This window comes from Ovis aries, chromosome 5 (assembly GCF_016772045.2).
Source record: "Ovis aries strain OAR_USU_Benz2616 breed Rambouillet chromosome 5, ARS-UI_Ramb_v3.0, whole genome shotgun sequence".
Taxonomy (NCBI): domain Eukaryota; kingdom Metazoa; phylum Chordata; class Mammalia; order Artiodactyla; family Bovidae; genus Ovis; species Ovis aries.
Window position 1 is genome coordinate 13331310 of NC_056058.1, and position 13015 is coordinate 13344324.

General features: G+C 52.0%; 1 protein-coding gene across 8 annotated transcripts in view; it reads left to right on the forward strand.

Annotated features, from left to right (window-relative positions):
• SMARCA4 (SWI/SNF related, matrix associated, actin dependent regulator of chromatin, subfamily a, member 4) overlaps nt 1-13015 on the forward strand; it is a 90020-nt gene that overhangs the window by 74471 nt on the left and 2534 nt on the right. For 3 of the 8 annotated variants that reach the window (XM_027969664.2, XM_027969667.2, XM_060415484.1), the window contains 2 exons: nt 11862-11970; nt 12218-12319. In XM_027969664.2, the coding sequence (XP_027825465.1) occupies nt 11862-11970; nt 12218-12319 (211 nt within the window). Of the gene's footprint in view, nt 1-8070; nt 8299-9717; nt 9766-11861; nt 11971-12217; nt 12320-13015 lie in introns of those variants that run through there. The other 5 variants (XM_027969665.2, XM_027969668.2, XM_060415487.1 and 2 more) reach the window with 3 other exon arrangements.

Below are 13015 nucleotides of genomic sequence, written 5' to 3' on the forward strand. Positions count from 1 at the left end.
TTGGCAGCTGCAACCCCTGCTATATCAGGATGAAGATACACATCCCAGGACTTCCCTGGTGGTCCAGCGGCTAAGGTTGTGCTCCGAGTGCAGGGGGCCTGGGTTCAGTACATGGTCAGGGAACTAGATCCCACATGCCACAAGTAAGAGTTCACACGCCACAACTGAAGATCCTAAGGCCACAACTAAAACCTGGCGCAGCCAAATGAATGAATAAGTAAGTAAATATATTTTTTAAATGGTTCAGTTCAGTTCAGTCGCTCAGTTTTGTCCAACTCTTTGCAACCCCATGAATTGCAGCACGCCAGGCCTCCCTGTCCATCACCAGCTCCCGGAGTTCACTCAGACTCACGTCCATCGAGTCCGTGATGCCATCCAGCCATCTCATCCTGGGTCGTCCCCTTCTCCTCCTGCCCCCAATCCCTCCCAGCATCAGAGTCTTTTCCAATGAGTCAGCTCTTCGCATGAGGTGGCCAAAGTACTGGAGTTTCAGCTTTAGCATCATTCCTTCCAAAGAAATCCCAGGGCTGATTTCCTTCAGAATGGACTGGTTGGATCTCCTTGCAGTCCAAGGGACTCTCAAGAGTCTTCTCCAACACCACAGTTCAAAAGCATCAATTCTTCGGTGCTCAGCCTTCTTCACAGTCCAACTCTCACATCCATACATGACCACAGGAAAAACCATAGCCTTGACTAGACGGACCTTAGTCGGCAAAGTAATGTCTCTGCTTTTGAATATGCTATCTAGGTTGGTCATAACTTTTTTTCCAAGGAGTAAGCGGCTTTTAATTTCATGGCTTAAGATGGTAAATTTAAAAGAAAGAAAATGCACTGCCTGCTATGGGTTCACTATGGGAAAATGCCTGAAGAATCTGCAGCTGACTAGTCCTGACCTGGGCAGCCCTGGAGGCCAAGCCTGCATGCAGGGCCTCTCAGGGCACCTTCTTCTTGGTGCTTGGAAACCTGAAAACTACACAGAGGAACCATCTGTTAAATAGCCATGAGTGAAACCAGAATTAAGTTGGAAATAGGGATTTCCACTTTAAAATCTAAACACGCAAATAAGTTAGGCTCCGGGGTCTGGCCAGGGACTGTGTGTGTTGCCAGCTGTTGTCTTCTCCCCCGACCCTTCGCAGGGAGGCAGCTGCTTGTGGCCAGAACATTTGGATACTGTCTCCAGATGCCAGTTAGTGGTCATGTGTCCCAAGGCACATCCCATGGCACCTTTGGGACAGCTTCAGAGAAGTGCATCTTCTAGAAGGCCCTTCTTCAGGGGTCAGCCTCCTTAGGACCCCACAGAACCCCCTCTGTGCTCAGCTGGCTGGGGTATAGAGCTAGACTGTTAACAGCTCCAGGGCAGAGTTGTGGCTGCTGTAAAATCTGCGTGGGACAGTGGAGGCATGTCTGCACCAGGTGACCTGAATTTGCTCACGGAGCTGAGGTTGTGCAAGAGAACATCTTTGTTTTTAGGAGATTCTCAGAAGTTATTCCCAGAGGGTTCAGAAAGCTGATGATGTGTACAGGTGCCCTGGCTAAGACTCCTAGAGCTGAGCGCCACTGGGTGGGCCCTCTGGGTCCCCTTCCCCTGTCTGCTTACCAAGGACCATGTAAGAACTGTAGGGGTCTGTAGATCTGGGGTCCATACAAGATTCAGGGCTTCCCTGGTGGCTCACTGGTTAAGAAATCTGCCTGCTAATGCAGGAGCCATGGGTTTGATCCCTGGTTTGGGGAGTTCCTACATCCCGCTTGAGCAACTAAACCTGCTCACCATGACTGCTGACTCTGTTCTAGAGCTCACGTGCTGCAGCTGCTGAAGCCTGCAAACCCTAGGGCCCATGCTTCACAAACAGAGCAGCCACCGCAATGAAAAGCCCAAGCCCCACAACTGGAGAGTAGCCCCTGCTTGCCACAACTAGGGAAAAGCCTGCCCAGCCACAAAGACCCGCATAGCCAAAAATAAATACAATTGTTTCTTTAAAAAAAGCACCAGAGTCCCCCGTGGGTGATGAGGGGCCCCACCGCATGCACCGTGGCAGCTTCACCCGGGCCTGGGGGCCACTGCCCAGACCTTCTCAGCATTCGCCCTCTGCCCTTGCAGGGGCACTGAACACCGTGATTAGAATAAAAAAGCAGATATCTCTCCAGGGTAAAGGTTGTGCCTTGATTTGTAAGAAAAACTGGGGCAGAGTCACAAGGCCCGGGCAGGTTGTTGAGCAGAAACATTCTCTAGGAGAGGATGCCCCAGTTGGCTCCAGTCCCTTCAGCATGGGCCTCTGGGGAGAAGGGAATGGGCGACAGTGGGTGGACTTGGAGCCCTTTCCTGAGCGGGCAGGGAGGCCTCGGGCTTCTCCTGCCTCAGCCTGTGGCAGGCCACACTGGCCTTCCGTCAGGAGCCCAAGCTTGTGTCCTCCAGGGGCAGGAGGCAGGCCTCCACCTGCAGGGCCAGGTCTGGGGTCAGCGTCATCTGCCTGGCATTCAGTCTCCAGCCTGGCATGGGAGGTGCCCAGGTGAGATGTTGTGAGAAAGAGTGCTGATTGCTATCATCCAACCCCAGGCCAGTCTGAGCATGGGCATGGGCCTGGATGTTAGCCAAGTGGGGCTCCAGACCACAAGATTAACTTGGGTGGCCTTGTTGAGCCAGACTGAGATTCTGAGCCTGCCACAGACTTTGCTGGAAGAAGCTCCAGCTGCCCCAGTGTATCAGGCCAGTTCCACCCCTGGGCTTCACTCTCTGCTGGTAATTGCCGTGGTCTAGACAGAGCACGCCAAAGACCACAACAAAAAAAATAGGGATCTAGTTCTAACGGTCTTCGTGGCTCATGTGCTCAGTCGTATCCACCTCTGCCATGCTAAGACTCCGTGCCCCAATGCAGGGAGCCCAGGTTCGATCCCTGGTCAGATAACTAGATCCCACGTGCCACAGCTGAGACACCTGGAGTAGATGGCACACCTGAGAGGTGGCCTGCATTATGATCTGCCTTCTGCCACTTGCCGTGTGGCCCTGGGTCTGGTGTCCCTCTTCTCCAACATAAAGGTTCCATTCAAGCTAACTGGTTTCAAGACACAAGCGTCAGGGACTTCGCCAACGGTCCAGTGGTTAAAAGACTTCCTCTTCCAATACAGGGGGTATTGGTTCCATCCCAGGTTGGGGAGCTAAGATCCCACATGCCTCTAGGCCAAAAAACCAAAACATAAAAACAGGAGCAATATTGTAACAAATTCAATAAAGACTTTAAAAATAGTCCACATGAAAAAAAAAATCTTGAGGGCTTCCCTGGTGACCCAGTGGTGAAGAGTCTGCCTGCCAATGCAGGGGACACTTCGAACCCTGCTCTGGGAAGATCTCACTTGCAACAGAGTAGCTAAGCCCATGAGCCACTACTGCTGAGCCTGTGCTCTGCAATAAGAGAACCTTTGCAATGAGAAGCCACGCACCCCAGGGAATAGTAGGTCATCACAGCAAGAGAAAAGCCCACACAGCAATGAAGACCCAGCACAGCCAAAAATAAAATTATTAAAAAGAGACATAATGCCAAATGTAATGTGACCCTTGATTTCAAAAAATATTTTAAAAAGGAAAAAAGAAACATAAGCCCTCAGGCGTGTCATTGGCTCCCGAAAAGCAGTCAGTTCACTAGAAATGTTGGTTCATTAGGTACTTATTAATCAGCATTATCACTTGCAGCCAGTCCAGCCCTCCTCAGCAGGAGGATCCTGTAATAAGGTACCCCCTCCCCCTCCTCTGTTGGGAGAGTGTGTTGAGAGTGCACGGCAGGTGGCCTAGAGACCTTTCCTACTGGCAGGTTCCTTGGTGAGTATCATCTCCTTTTACTTGTACATGAGGCTGGATTTTTCCTGCATCACACAGTCATAAATCTGACAAGATTGATCTCATAGCAGTGGATGCCCGGCAGGTGGAGGCTCTTAGTAAATATCTGTGAGTGGAACTGCCCGAGACATTTCACTTTTTTGATTGTCGAAATGTCCTTGACTTTGTAATGGGTCAAAAATTGAACCTAGAAAGTAATTTTGTTCTAACATCTTTTGTAAAATATAAGGATACATGGTTTTGGTGAGGTTTTTAAACATTTATTTATTTGGCTGCATCGGGTCTTAATTGCGGTACACAGGATCCTCATGACAGCTTGCAGGTTCTTCATCGTGGCTCAGGGGCTTCTCTAATGGCAAAGCACATTGAGCTTGTGGGCTGTCGTCATGGCGTGTGAGCTTAGTTGCCCCACAGCATGTGGGATCTTAGTTCCCCAGCCAAGGATCAAATCCATGTCTGCCTGTCATGGAAGGTGGAACCATTAGACTAGTTCCTGGATGAATAGCTTTTTAATATGTTTCATTATTTTATTTTCAGGTTTCATGTATGATGTGCATGCATGTATCTTGAGATGCTGTATCAGATAAACGTTCTGCTGCCAGATCAGTTCTTAATATCCTGAGCTGCGCCTATCTGGGGCTTCCCTGGTGGCTCAGATGATTAAAAAAAAAAAAATCCGCCTGCAGTACAGGAGACCTGGATTCAATCCCTGGGTCAGGAAGATTCCCCTGGAGGAGGGCATGGCAACCCACTCCAGTATTCTTGCCTGGAGAATTACATGGACCAAGGAGCCTGGTGGGCTACCATCCATGTGGTCACAGAGGGTCAGACACAACTGAGTGGCTAAGCATAGCTGCTCCTATCTAGGACCCTTGCTGATACATTTCACTGACTGAGAGTCAAAAGAGAAAATGGCCCAGGGTGAGAAGATGTTATCTAGAGGTGTCTTAGGAAGATCTGCACTCTAGGAAGGAGAGTGGTGTTGAGGGACAGGGTGGGGCAAGTAGTAGGATCTATCAGGAGCACCATCTTCAGTTGACTGCTTCTGCCTGCCTGAGGCTCTCAGTGCTCAAGATAAGAGTGCTGCTGTGATCCATTTGCAGTGTCTGCCCTTGTCAGAGGATGAGCAGTGGAAGGCACCAAGCTGTATGTGATCATCCCCGGTACAGACATTCTTCCTGTTGTTTTTAGGATTCATACCAGGGCTCAACAAACCAAATCAGCAGAAATAAGATCTGGCTCACCACTTGTATGTGTATAGTCTGAATTAAGAATTTTTTCTTAGATGAGTTTCAGAGAATCAAAAGAATACTATTTTGGGACGTCCCTGGCGGTCCACTGGTCAGGACTCAGAGCTTCCACTTTAGGAGGTCTGAGTTTGATCCCTGATCAGGGAACTAAGATCCTGCAGGCTGTGTTGTGAGGCCATGAAAAGAAGATGACAACTGTCTCATGGTATGAAATCATATGAAAATCAAATTTTGTTTTTTTATAAATAAGGACACCTGGATAGTGTATTAAAACCTAGACTGCATATTAAAAAAAGCAGAGACATCATTTTGCAGCAAAGGTCCATATAGTCAAAGCTATGGTTTTTCCAGTAGTCATGTATGGATGTTAGAGTTGGACCTATAAAGAAGGCTGAGCACTGAAGAATTGATGCTTTCGAATTGTGTTGGAGAAGACTCTTGAGAGTCCCTTGGACTGCAAGGAGATCCAACCAGTCCATTGTAAAGGAGATCAGTCCTGAGTGTTCATTGGAAGGACTGATGTTGAAGTTGAAACTCCAATACTTTGGCTACCTGATGTGAAGAGCTGACTTACTGGAAAAGACCCTGATGCTGGGAAAGACTGAGGGTAAGAGGAGAAGGGGCAACAGAGGATGAGATGGTTGGATGGCATCATCAACTCAATGGACAGGGATTTGAGTAAACTCTGGGAGACAGTGGAGGACAGAGGAGCCTGGCATGCTACAGTCCATGGGGTTGCAAAGAGCTAAACGCGACTTAGCAACTGCAAAACAGCATAAATGAGGAACACAGCCAGACTCCCTTTGCCTACATATTCTGTGTGGCCACTTCGATGTAACAACGGCAGAGTTGAGTCATTGTGATAGAGGGGGTATGGCACACAAAGCCTGTACATTTACACTAGCTGTTCACAGATGAAGTTTGCTGACTCTCAATTTAGAACAGCACGTGGGAAAGGATGGGAGAGACCCCTGACTTGGCCGAGGAGACCTGTGCTCAAGTCCTGCCTGCCCCCAGTTCCCAGTGTCTGGGCCAGCTCTCATGACCACTGTGGTTTCTCCATTTGTTTGAGTGGCACATCCAATGCCACTGAGAATGGATACTGAGAATCTTTTTTTTTTTTTTTTAAGGGTTTTGTTTGTTTTTACTGCTTGGGGTCTTCGTTGCTGTGTGCAGGCTTTTCTCTAGTTGCAGTGAGCAGAGCTACTCACTGGCTGCCGAGCTCGGGCTCAGCAGTTGTGGTGCACAGGCTTTGTTGCCCCTTGGCACGTGGGATCTTCCCAGACTAGGGATCAAACCCGTGTCCCCTGCATTGGTAGGCTCATTGGACCACCAGGGAAGTCCTCTGATTCTTTATTTCTCCTTCATGTGTTGTGTTTTTTTTTTAAATATTTAGTTATTTATTTGACTGTACCGGATCCTGGTTGGGGCCTGTGGGATCTTAGTCCCCTGACCAAGTGCCCTGAACCTTGGCCCCCTTCATTGGCAGCATGGAGTCATAGCCACTGGGCCATGAGGGAAGTCCCCCACATGTTGTAATTTTGTTTCAAGAACACGTCAAAGGATGTGTCATTTAGACTGGGGCTCTCCCCCATCGTGTGGTCAGACTGGTTGCGACAAACCTCATTCAATAAGGAAGGACCAGTGGGCTAGATGTGGGAGGGGTTGAGGCTCCAGGCAAGGCCCTGGTCACTCAGCCCCTCTGCGTGTCATATCCCATTGTGATGGGGACAGGACAGTGAATGAGGGAGAAGATCCCTGCTGTGGGAGCTAACGTCTAGAGGCAGGAGATTAATTTCATTGTCACAGGTAACAGCAGCCACCGTTGCTGCCGGAGCAGGTGACAGGGCAGGCTGGGGGCACAAGGACCGTGGTGGGCGCTTCCATTCTTTGTGTCTGAACTGGGGTCATGGGAGGGTCCTGGCAGCCTCGAGATTCTCCCAGGCTCCTTCACTCCCCTCCCCTCTGCTACCAGGCAGCCGGACTCAGAGCAGGGCCGGAGATGGAGTTCCAAGCAGCTCTGCCTGCAGAAACTTCTTTAGAGCCAGTCCTCACAGCAGCACGCTCTCTGGGCAGTGGGGTTCCTGATGCTGCTGCCAGGGTCCTTTCTGGAACAGGGTGCTGTGTGAATGACCATGCAGGGGCAGGGCAGTGGCCACCCTTGCTCAGAGAGAGCCCTGCTGAAACCTGAGTTTGTACACTGCTCTATGACCCTAGGGCTTGCCCCCTGCGCAGTTTCTTCATTTAAAAAATGTGTACTGAGCACCTGTTGTGTACCAGGCTTTATTCCTGGTGCAAGAGAGAGAGCAGCAAATAAAACAGGCGAAGCCTCTGCTCTCGTGGCTTGTGTTCCAGCTAGTAAAGCCAGGCAAGATATGGTACGGAAGATGTTAGTTGCTGTGGACAAAAACTAACCAGGATAAGCAGCCTCGTGCCTAATAATGTGAAAAGATTAAATCAGCAACGCTTCCGGGGACTTCGTGGTGGTCCCGTAATAATGTGAAAAGATTAAATCAGCAATGCTTCCGGGGACTTCCCTGGTGGTCCCGTGATTAAGACTCCATGCTTCCACTGCAAGGGGCTTGGGTACAATCCCTGGTCAAGAAACTAAGATCCTGCAAGCCTTGTGGCATGGTGAAAAGAAAAATAGCAAAGTCTTCAAGAAGGAAATGCAATGCTTCCATGACCTTGGGGTAGACAAAGATTTTTTTCACAAGACGAGAAACACCAGGTATAATAGGAAATATTGGTAAATTGGACTCAGGTTAAAACTAAGGCCCCTTCGTCGAAAGACACCATCAAAGGAGTAAGAAGACATGCCGTGGGGGACCTCCCTGGTGGTCCAGTGGCTGGAACTCCGTGCTCCCAAGGCAGGGGCCCAGGGGTCAATCCCTGGGTGGGGAACTAGATCCCACACACCACAACTAAAGATCCTGCATACCATAGCTAAGACCCAGTGCAGCCAATTTTTTTTTTTTTTTTTTTCTAAAGACATGCCATGAACTGGAGGTGTTTATGATGAATGTGCCCTACACAGAATTCCCAGGAGGGAAAGTAAGAAAACAAGGACTGCCTGGGAGAGGTCATCACATGACCAGTGTACCTGTGATGATGTGCCCGGTTTTGCTGCTCATCAAGGAGACGTGAAGTAAAACCACAGGAGAGTCTATGGCCATACCACCCTGAGCGCACACGAGCTCGTCTGCAGGGTTGGGCCTGGTTAGTACTTGGATGGGAAAACAGCAAGAGATCCTAGTAGATGGCTCACCCACAGCTGGAGGAGTGAATGTGGGCTCAGTTGCTACCAAAACTGAGCGCCCCTGCCTCCAGGACCGGACCCCCACCCCCCAGGGACCTTCCCACACGATGCAGGCCAAGAGCTGGGACACAGTGTCTGCGGCTGCTCACCATTTAATATCTCAGACCATAGCCCAAGTTCTTGTCCCCAGCAGGGACAAGCTGACTGTGGCACGTGCCCACCATGGAGCATGTGGCACAGCACAAGGGCCAACGAGAGCAGGTCTCAGCCATGCAGGGGAGCGGCCACGCCTGGGGCGCACCCTGTGGGGTCTCATGACATGAAGTTCAAGAAGAGGCCAGGTTCGGCCAAGTCCTGGAGGCGGGGGAGGCTCACAGGAGTGAGTAAATGAAGATTTGTGCCTGTATCGTTTTCCTTTAATATTTATTTGCTTATTTGGCTGCACCAGATCTTACTTGTGGCATACAAACTCTTAGGCGCAACATGTGGGTTGTAGTTCCCTGACCAGGGATTGAACCCAGGGCATGTCCCCCTCCCCTGCATTGGGAGTATGGAGTCTTAGCCACTGGACCACCAGGGAAATCCCCGTGCCCTTTTGTCTTTCACCTCAGTCATCCATTTTTATTACAAGGTGTCGTGGAGGTGATGTTTATATTGAGGCAAGGGTGGGAGCCAGGGTTCCCTGGGGGAGCAGCCGCTTGGGTGATTCTGAGGCGACTGAGCAGGTAGAGGCACTGACATCGCGGCGGTTGTGGGCCGCCCATCCTGGAGAGCCAAGCAGCCCCCAGAGCACTGTGGATTCTGTTCCCAGCAAGGAGGGACTTGGTGAGCAAGGCTGGAAGGCTTGCAACCCTGGTGCATAGAGGGTGGGGGTGAGGTACTCTCTAGGGCATTTCTGAAGACAAAAAAGGATCTCTCAGCACTTTGGCAAACAGAGTTTTGCAGCAGTAGCTTTCCAAGAGGTCTGCGTTGTCAGGATGGTTTTCAGAGTCGCTGTGGCCCTGGCACCCTGCCCCTCCCTCTCACATGACCAGTCCCCGGCCATGCACACTCGGCACAACGCACCAGACAACGGTTTTCAGGCCGAGTGGGTCTTCATTCCTCAGGGAAAAGGTTCCCCCAGAGGTCTATGAGAGGGTTTTTACTATGAAATGTGCCTCTGTGTAATGGTGCTAGAGTCCCCCTTCCTGAGTTCCCTGAAGGGCTCTGTGTGCCCTGAGGCCAGGTCACCTGTGTGATGCTGCAGGCAGGCACGTAGCCTTGGCACCACATGCGTGCCTGTTAGTGAGCTGCAGAATGAGTTTAGCCGATTTAAAACGGCCGTTTCGTTTTCTTTATTTTGTTGTTGTTGTTGTTTTCTTTTTTATTTGTTTATTCAGCTTGGCTGCATTGATTCTGCATTGCGACACACGGGATCTTTAGTTGCGGTATGTGGAGGTCTAGTTCCCTGACTAGGGATCGAACCTGCCCCCACTGCATTGGGAGAGCAGAGTCTTTGCCACTGGACCGTCAGGGAATCCCCAAACTGGTGTTTCTTAAAAAAAAAAGTGAAGTAAAGCCGGAATTACTAGCATCCACTACTGTGCCAAGCACTTGAGTTACTTCACACCTGCAGGCCCATGTCCTGCTCAGAAGTATAGAATGACACTGCAGTCAGGATGATAATGGAGAGCCCTTTGCTGAGAAGGTTCCATGAGGAGGAACAGGGCCTGTGTAGGTTGAGGAGTCAGGGGTGCAGGTCTGAGCTCTGCTGGAACATCATAAACCAGATTCCCAGAGTGAGCGGGGTTGGCTTGTCTCCCATCACCCTGAGACCACTTATCTGAAGTAGAGGCCCCAACGTATTTCATGCCTGTTCTCGTTTTTTGGGAATTTATGTGAATAAATTCCAGTTTTCCTGTGGCCAAACCACCCACCAACCTGTTCATGAGAGAGAGGACACCTGTGCCCCTGGGGAGGGGCCCTTGGGTGGAGACAGTGGCCTGGAGCTGGCCTTCCCTCCCCACCCCTAGCGTGTGACCTGCCAGCCCCACACAAGGCAGGAAGTAGCCGAGAATTCAGCTTGGAGGAAAGAGGGGGCTGGCCCTTGTTGAGCACAGGCGACCCCACTTCACGCTGGGCAGGGAGGCCAAGACCAGCAAGGCTGGTGTTCAGGCTGGGCTGGGTGAGCTGCTCGCTGGTGTCCTCATCACAGTTGGGGTAAGAGAGTCCATTGAGAACGTGTGTCGTGTGTCTGGCCCAGAGATGGTAGTCGTCCGAGGCCAGGAATGTGCGAGGCCCAGACTCCAGCCCCTGTGTTTCCCCGAGTGTGAGAAGGGGACCAGAGGCAAGTGGCAGCAGCCTCTGGGGCGGGCAGTCCTGGCCAGGCTGCTCCCTGATACCACTGTAGGATGGGGCATCTGGCAACAAAACACGAGAAGCAGTCAGGTCATCACTGCTGTCTTCCTGGCCGGTAAACCAAAAACAAGGATGAGATGTGTTCAGGACGTGCAGACGGGGACAAGCTGCCACCCTGTTCCCTGAGAACTGTCCTGAAAAGACCAGGAAAGCAGCCGTGCTGACGGGAGGTGGTGCTCCACCCTTGGTGCCCCCAAGACCGAATCTACCATCTCAGACCTGCCCTGGAGGAGCCTGTGTTGCGAAGCAGCCAGGAAGGAGCCCGGGCAGTGAGCGGGACCTGAATGAACCCACAGCCAGAGCATGTGGGGCCCCGGGTGGAGAGAGTGGGAAAGGAGAGTTACCAGGTCCCCAGCCCCCTGGTTGGCCACGCAGGGCCTCTGCTACCGTCTCTCTGGGGGACAGGATCCCCATTCTGGAGGCTGAAGGGACGCTGGGGGTGGGTGTCTCTCGGTTCACCCCATTCCTTGTCCAGGCCCCCAGGGGGTTGTCGCCTCGGAGCCCAGTACTTGGATTCCTCATTTCATGGCCACTGACAGCTCATCTTTCCTGTGCTCCCTAGTACCAAACCAGCGCTGCTTAGTGGAAAGAACTAGGAAACCGCTCTAGTCACCCATTAGCGTCCTGTCAGGAGGCGTCTCTCCTTGGGTTTTTGCCTGGTTCTCTGAAGTTCACTGCTGATGAGCGCCACCCGAGAGAGGCACAACATGCTTGGAAGACCCATCTCTGAAAACGCTGGCACTTAACGCTCCTGACGCGAGCAAACTGATTTCTGTGTCATACGTAGAGAGTTCTCCCTCATGCGGGTGCCAAGGCTCCTGCTGCACGTGGCACGTGACGCTGTTTCCTCCAGGGCTGGGGTGGGGGGAGGTGGGTGAGTTCAGAGCCTCCAGACAGATGTGGCAGCAGACCTCTCTGCTTGGCTGCCCCTCGGGAATGTTCCAGAACTCACGAGTCAGCTCACATCCAGGAAATGGCTCCAGAGTGAACTTTAAAATTTCTCACCGTCTCAGTCCTCCAGCGCCCAGGGTGGGGTGGTGGTTGTAGCGGGGAGGGTACCAGGCAGAGGTAGGGGCTCCCCGGCAAGCAGGGCCTGCGAGTGACGCAGCCACGTCTCTCCTTACAGCAGCAGTGGACGCCAGCTCAGCGAGGTGTTCATCCAGCTGCCGTCCCGCAAGGAGCTGCCCGAGTACTATGAGCTCATCCGCAAGCCTGTGGACTTCAAGAAGATAAAGGTAACCCCAAGTCGAGTGCTTAGAACCTTGGGATGTGGGAGCAGGGGTTCTTGGTCTTGGGAGTCCCCACCAGGGGCCCTGGTTAGTGGCCACTGGGGGCCTGAGGATGTGGCAGGCGACCCCATCACCCACGGCTGGGCCCCCGAGTCCACACAGAGCCAGGGAGTTCCACTGTGACCCCGCCTTAGGTGGCTGGGACTCTGGGTGCCAGGGGGCCCCGAGATAAGGCCGCTTCTCCTGCCTCCAGGAGCGCATCCGCAACCACAAGTACCGCAGCCTCAACGACCTGGAGAAGGACGTGATGCTGCTGTGTCAGAACGCGCAGACCTTCAACCTGGAGGGTTCCCTGGTGAGCAGTCCTGGGCCCCACTCCCCCACCCCCGTGAATTGGCCGGTTCAGAAAAAGGTTCCCTGCACCTCGGAGCACATCGGTCATTACAGAGGCCGTATGTGTTCATTGCTGAAAACGTAGCAGAAGATAAAGATGAGCAAAATAGAAGAAATAGACTCAGTCCTGTCCGTCCGTGGGTCCCTGGGCACACTCTGTGAACATCCTGGAATCTGTTACAGAGTCATTCAGGGGTGCTTTTCAAAGGACGTCCAGCTCTGTGCTGGGTCCTGTCCTGTGGTGAGATTCACACACACAGGCTCAGCATGGCAGTTTTCCTCATTGCTGGGATGAATGCCTCCTGGCAAAGAGAGTCGCACATGCCAGGGAATGCTAGCTTCAACGAGGCCGTGCGTCTCCGACGCTAAACTGCAGGCCCTCTCAGAGCCTTTAACTGGGTGCTCGCTGCGATTCTTCACGGGGAGGGAGGGGGACTTCCCTGGTGGTCCAGTGGCTAAGACTCTATGCTCCCAGTGCAGGGAACCCAGGTTCTATCCTTGGTCAGGAAACTAAATCCCACATGCCACAACTGAGAGTTTGCGCGCCACGACTATGACCCAGCGCAGCCAAATAAATAAATACTTTAAAAAAAAAAAAAAAGAGGAACGCCTGACCTTCTGTCCAGGACCGTTTCATTGAGCTGTCCCTTGTCTGGGA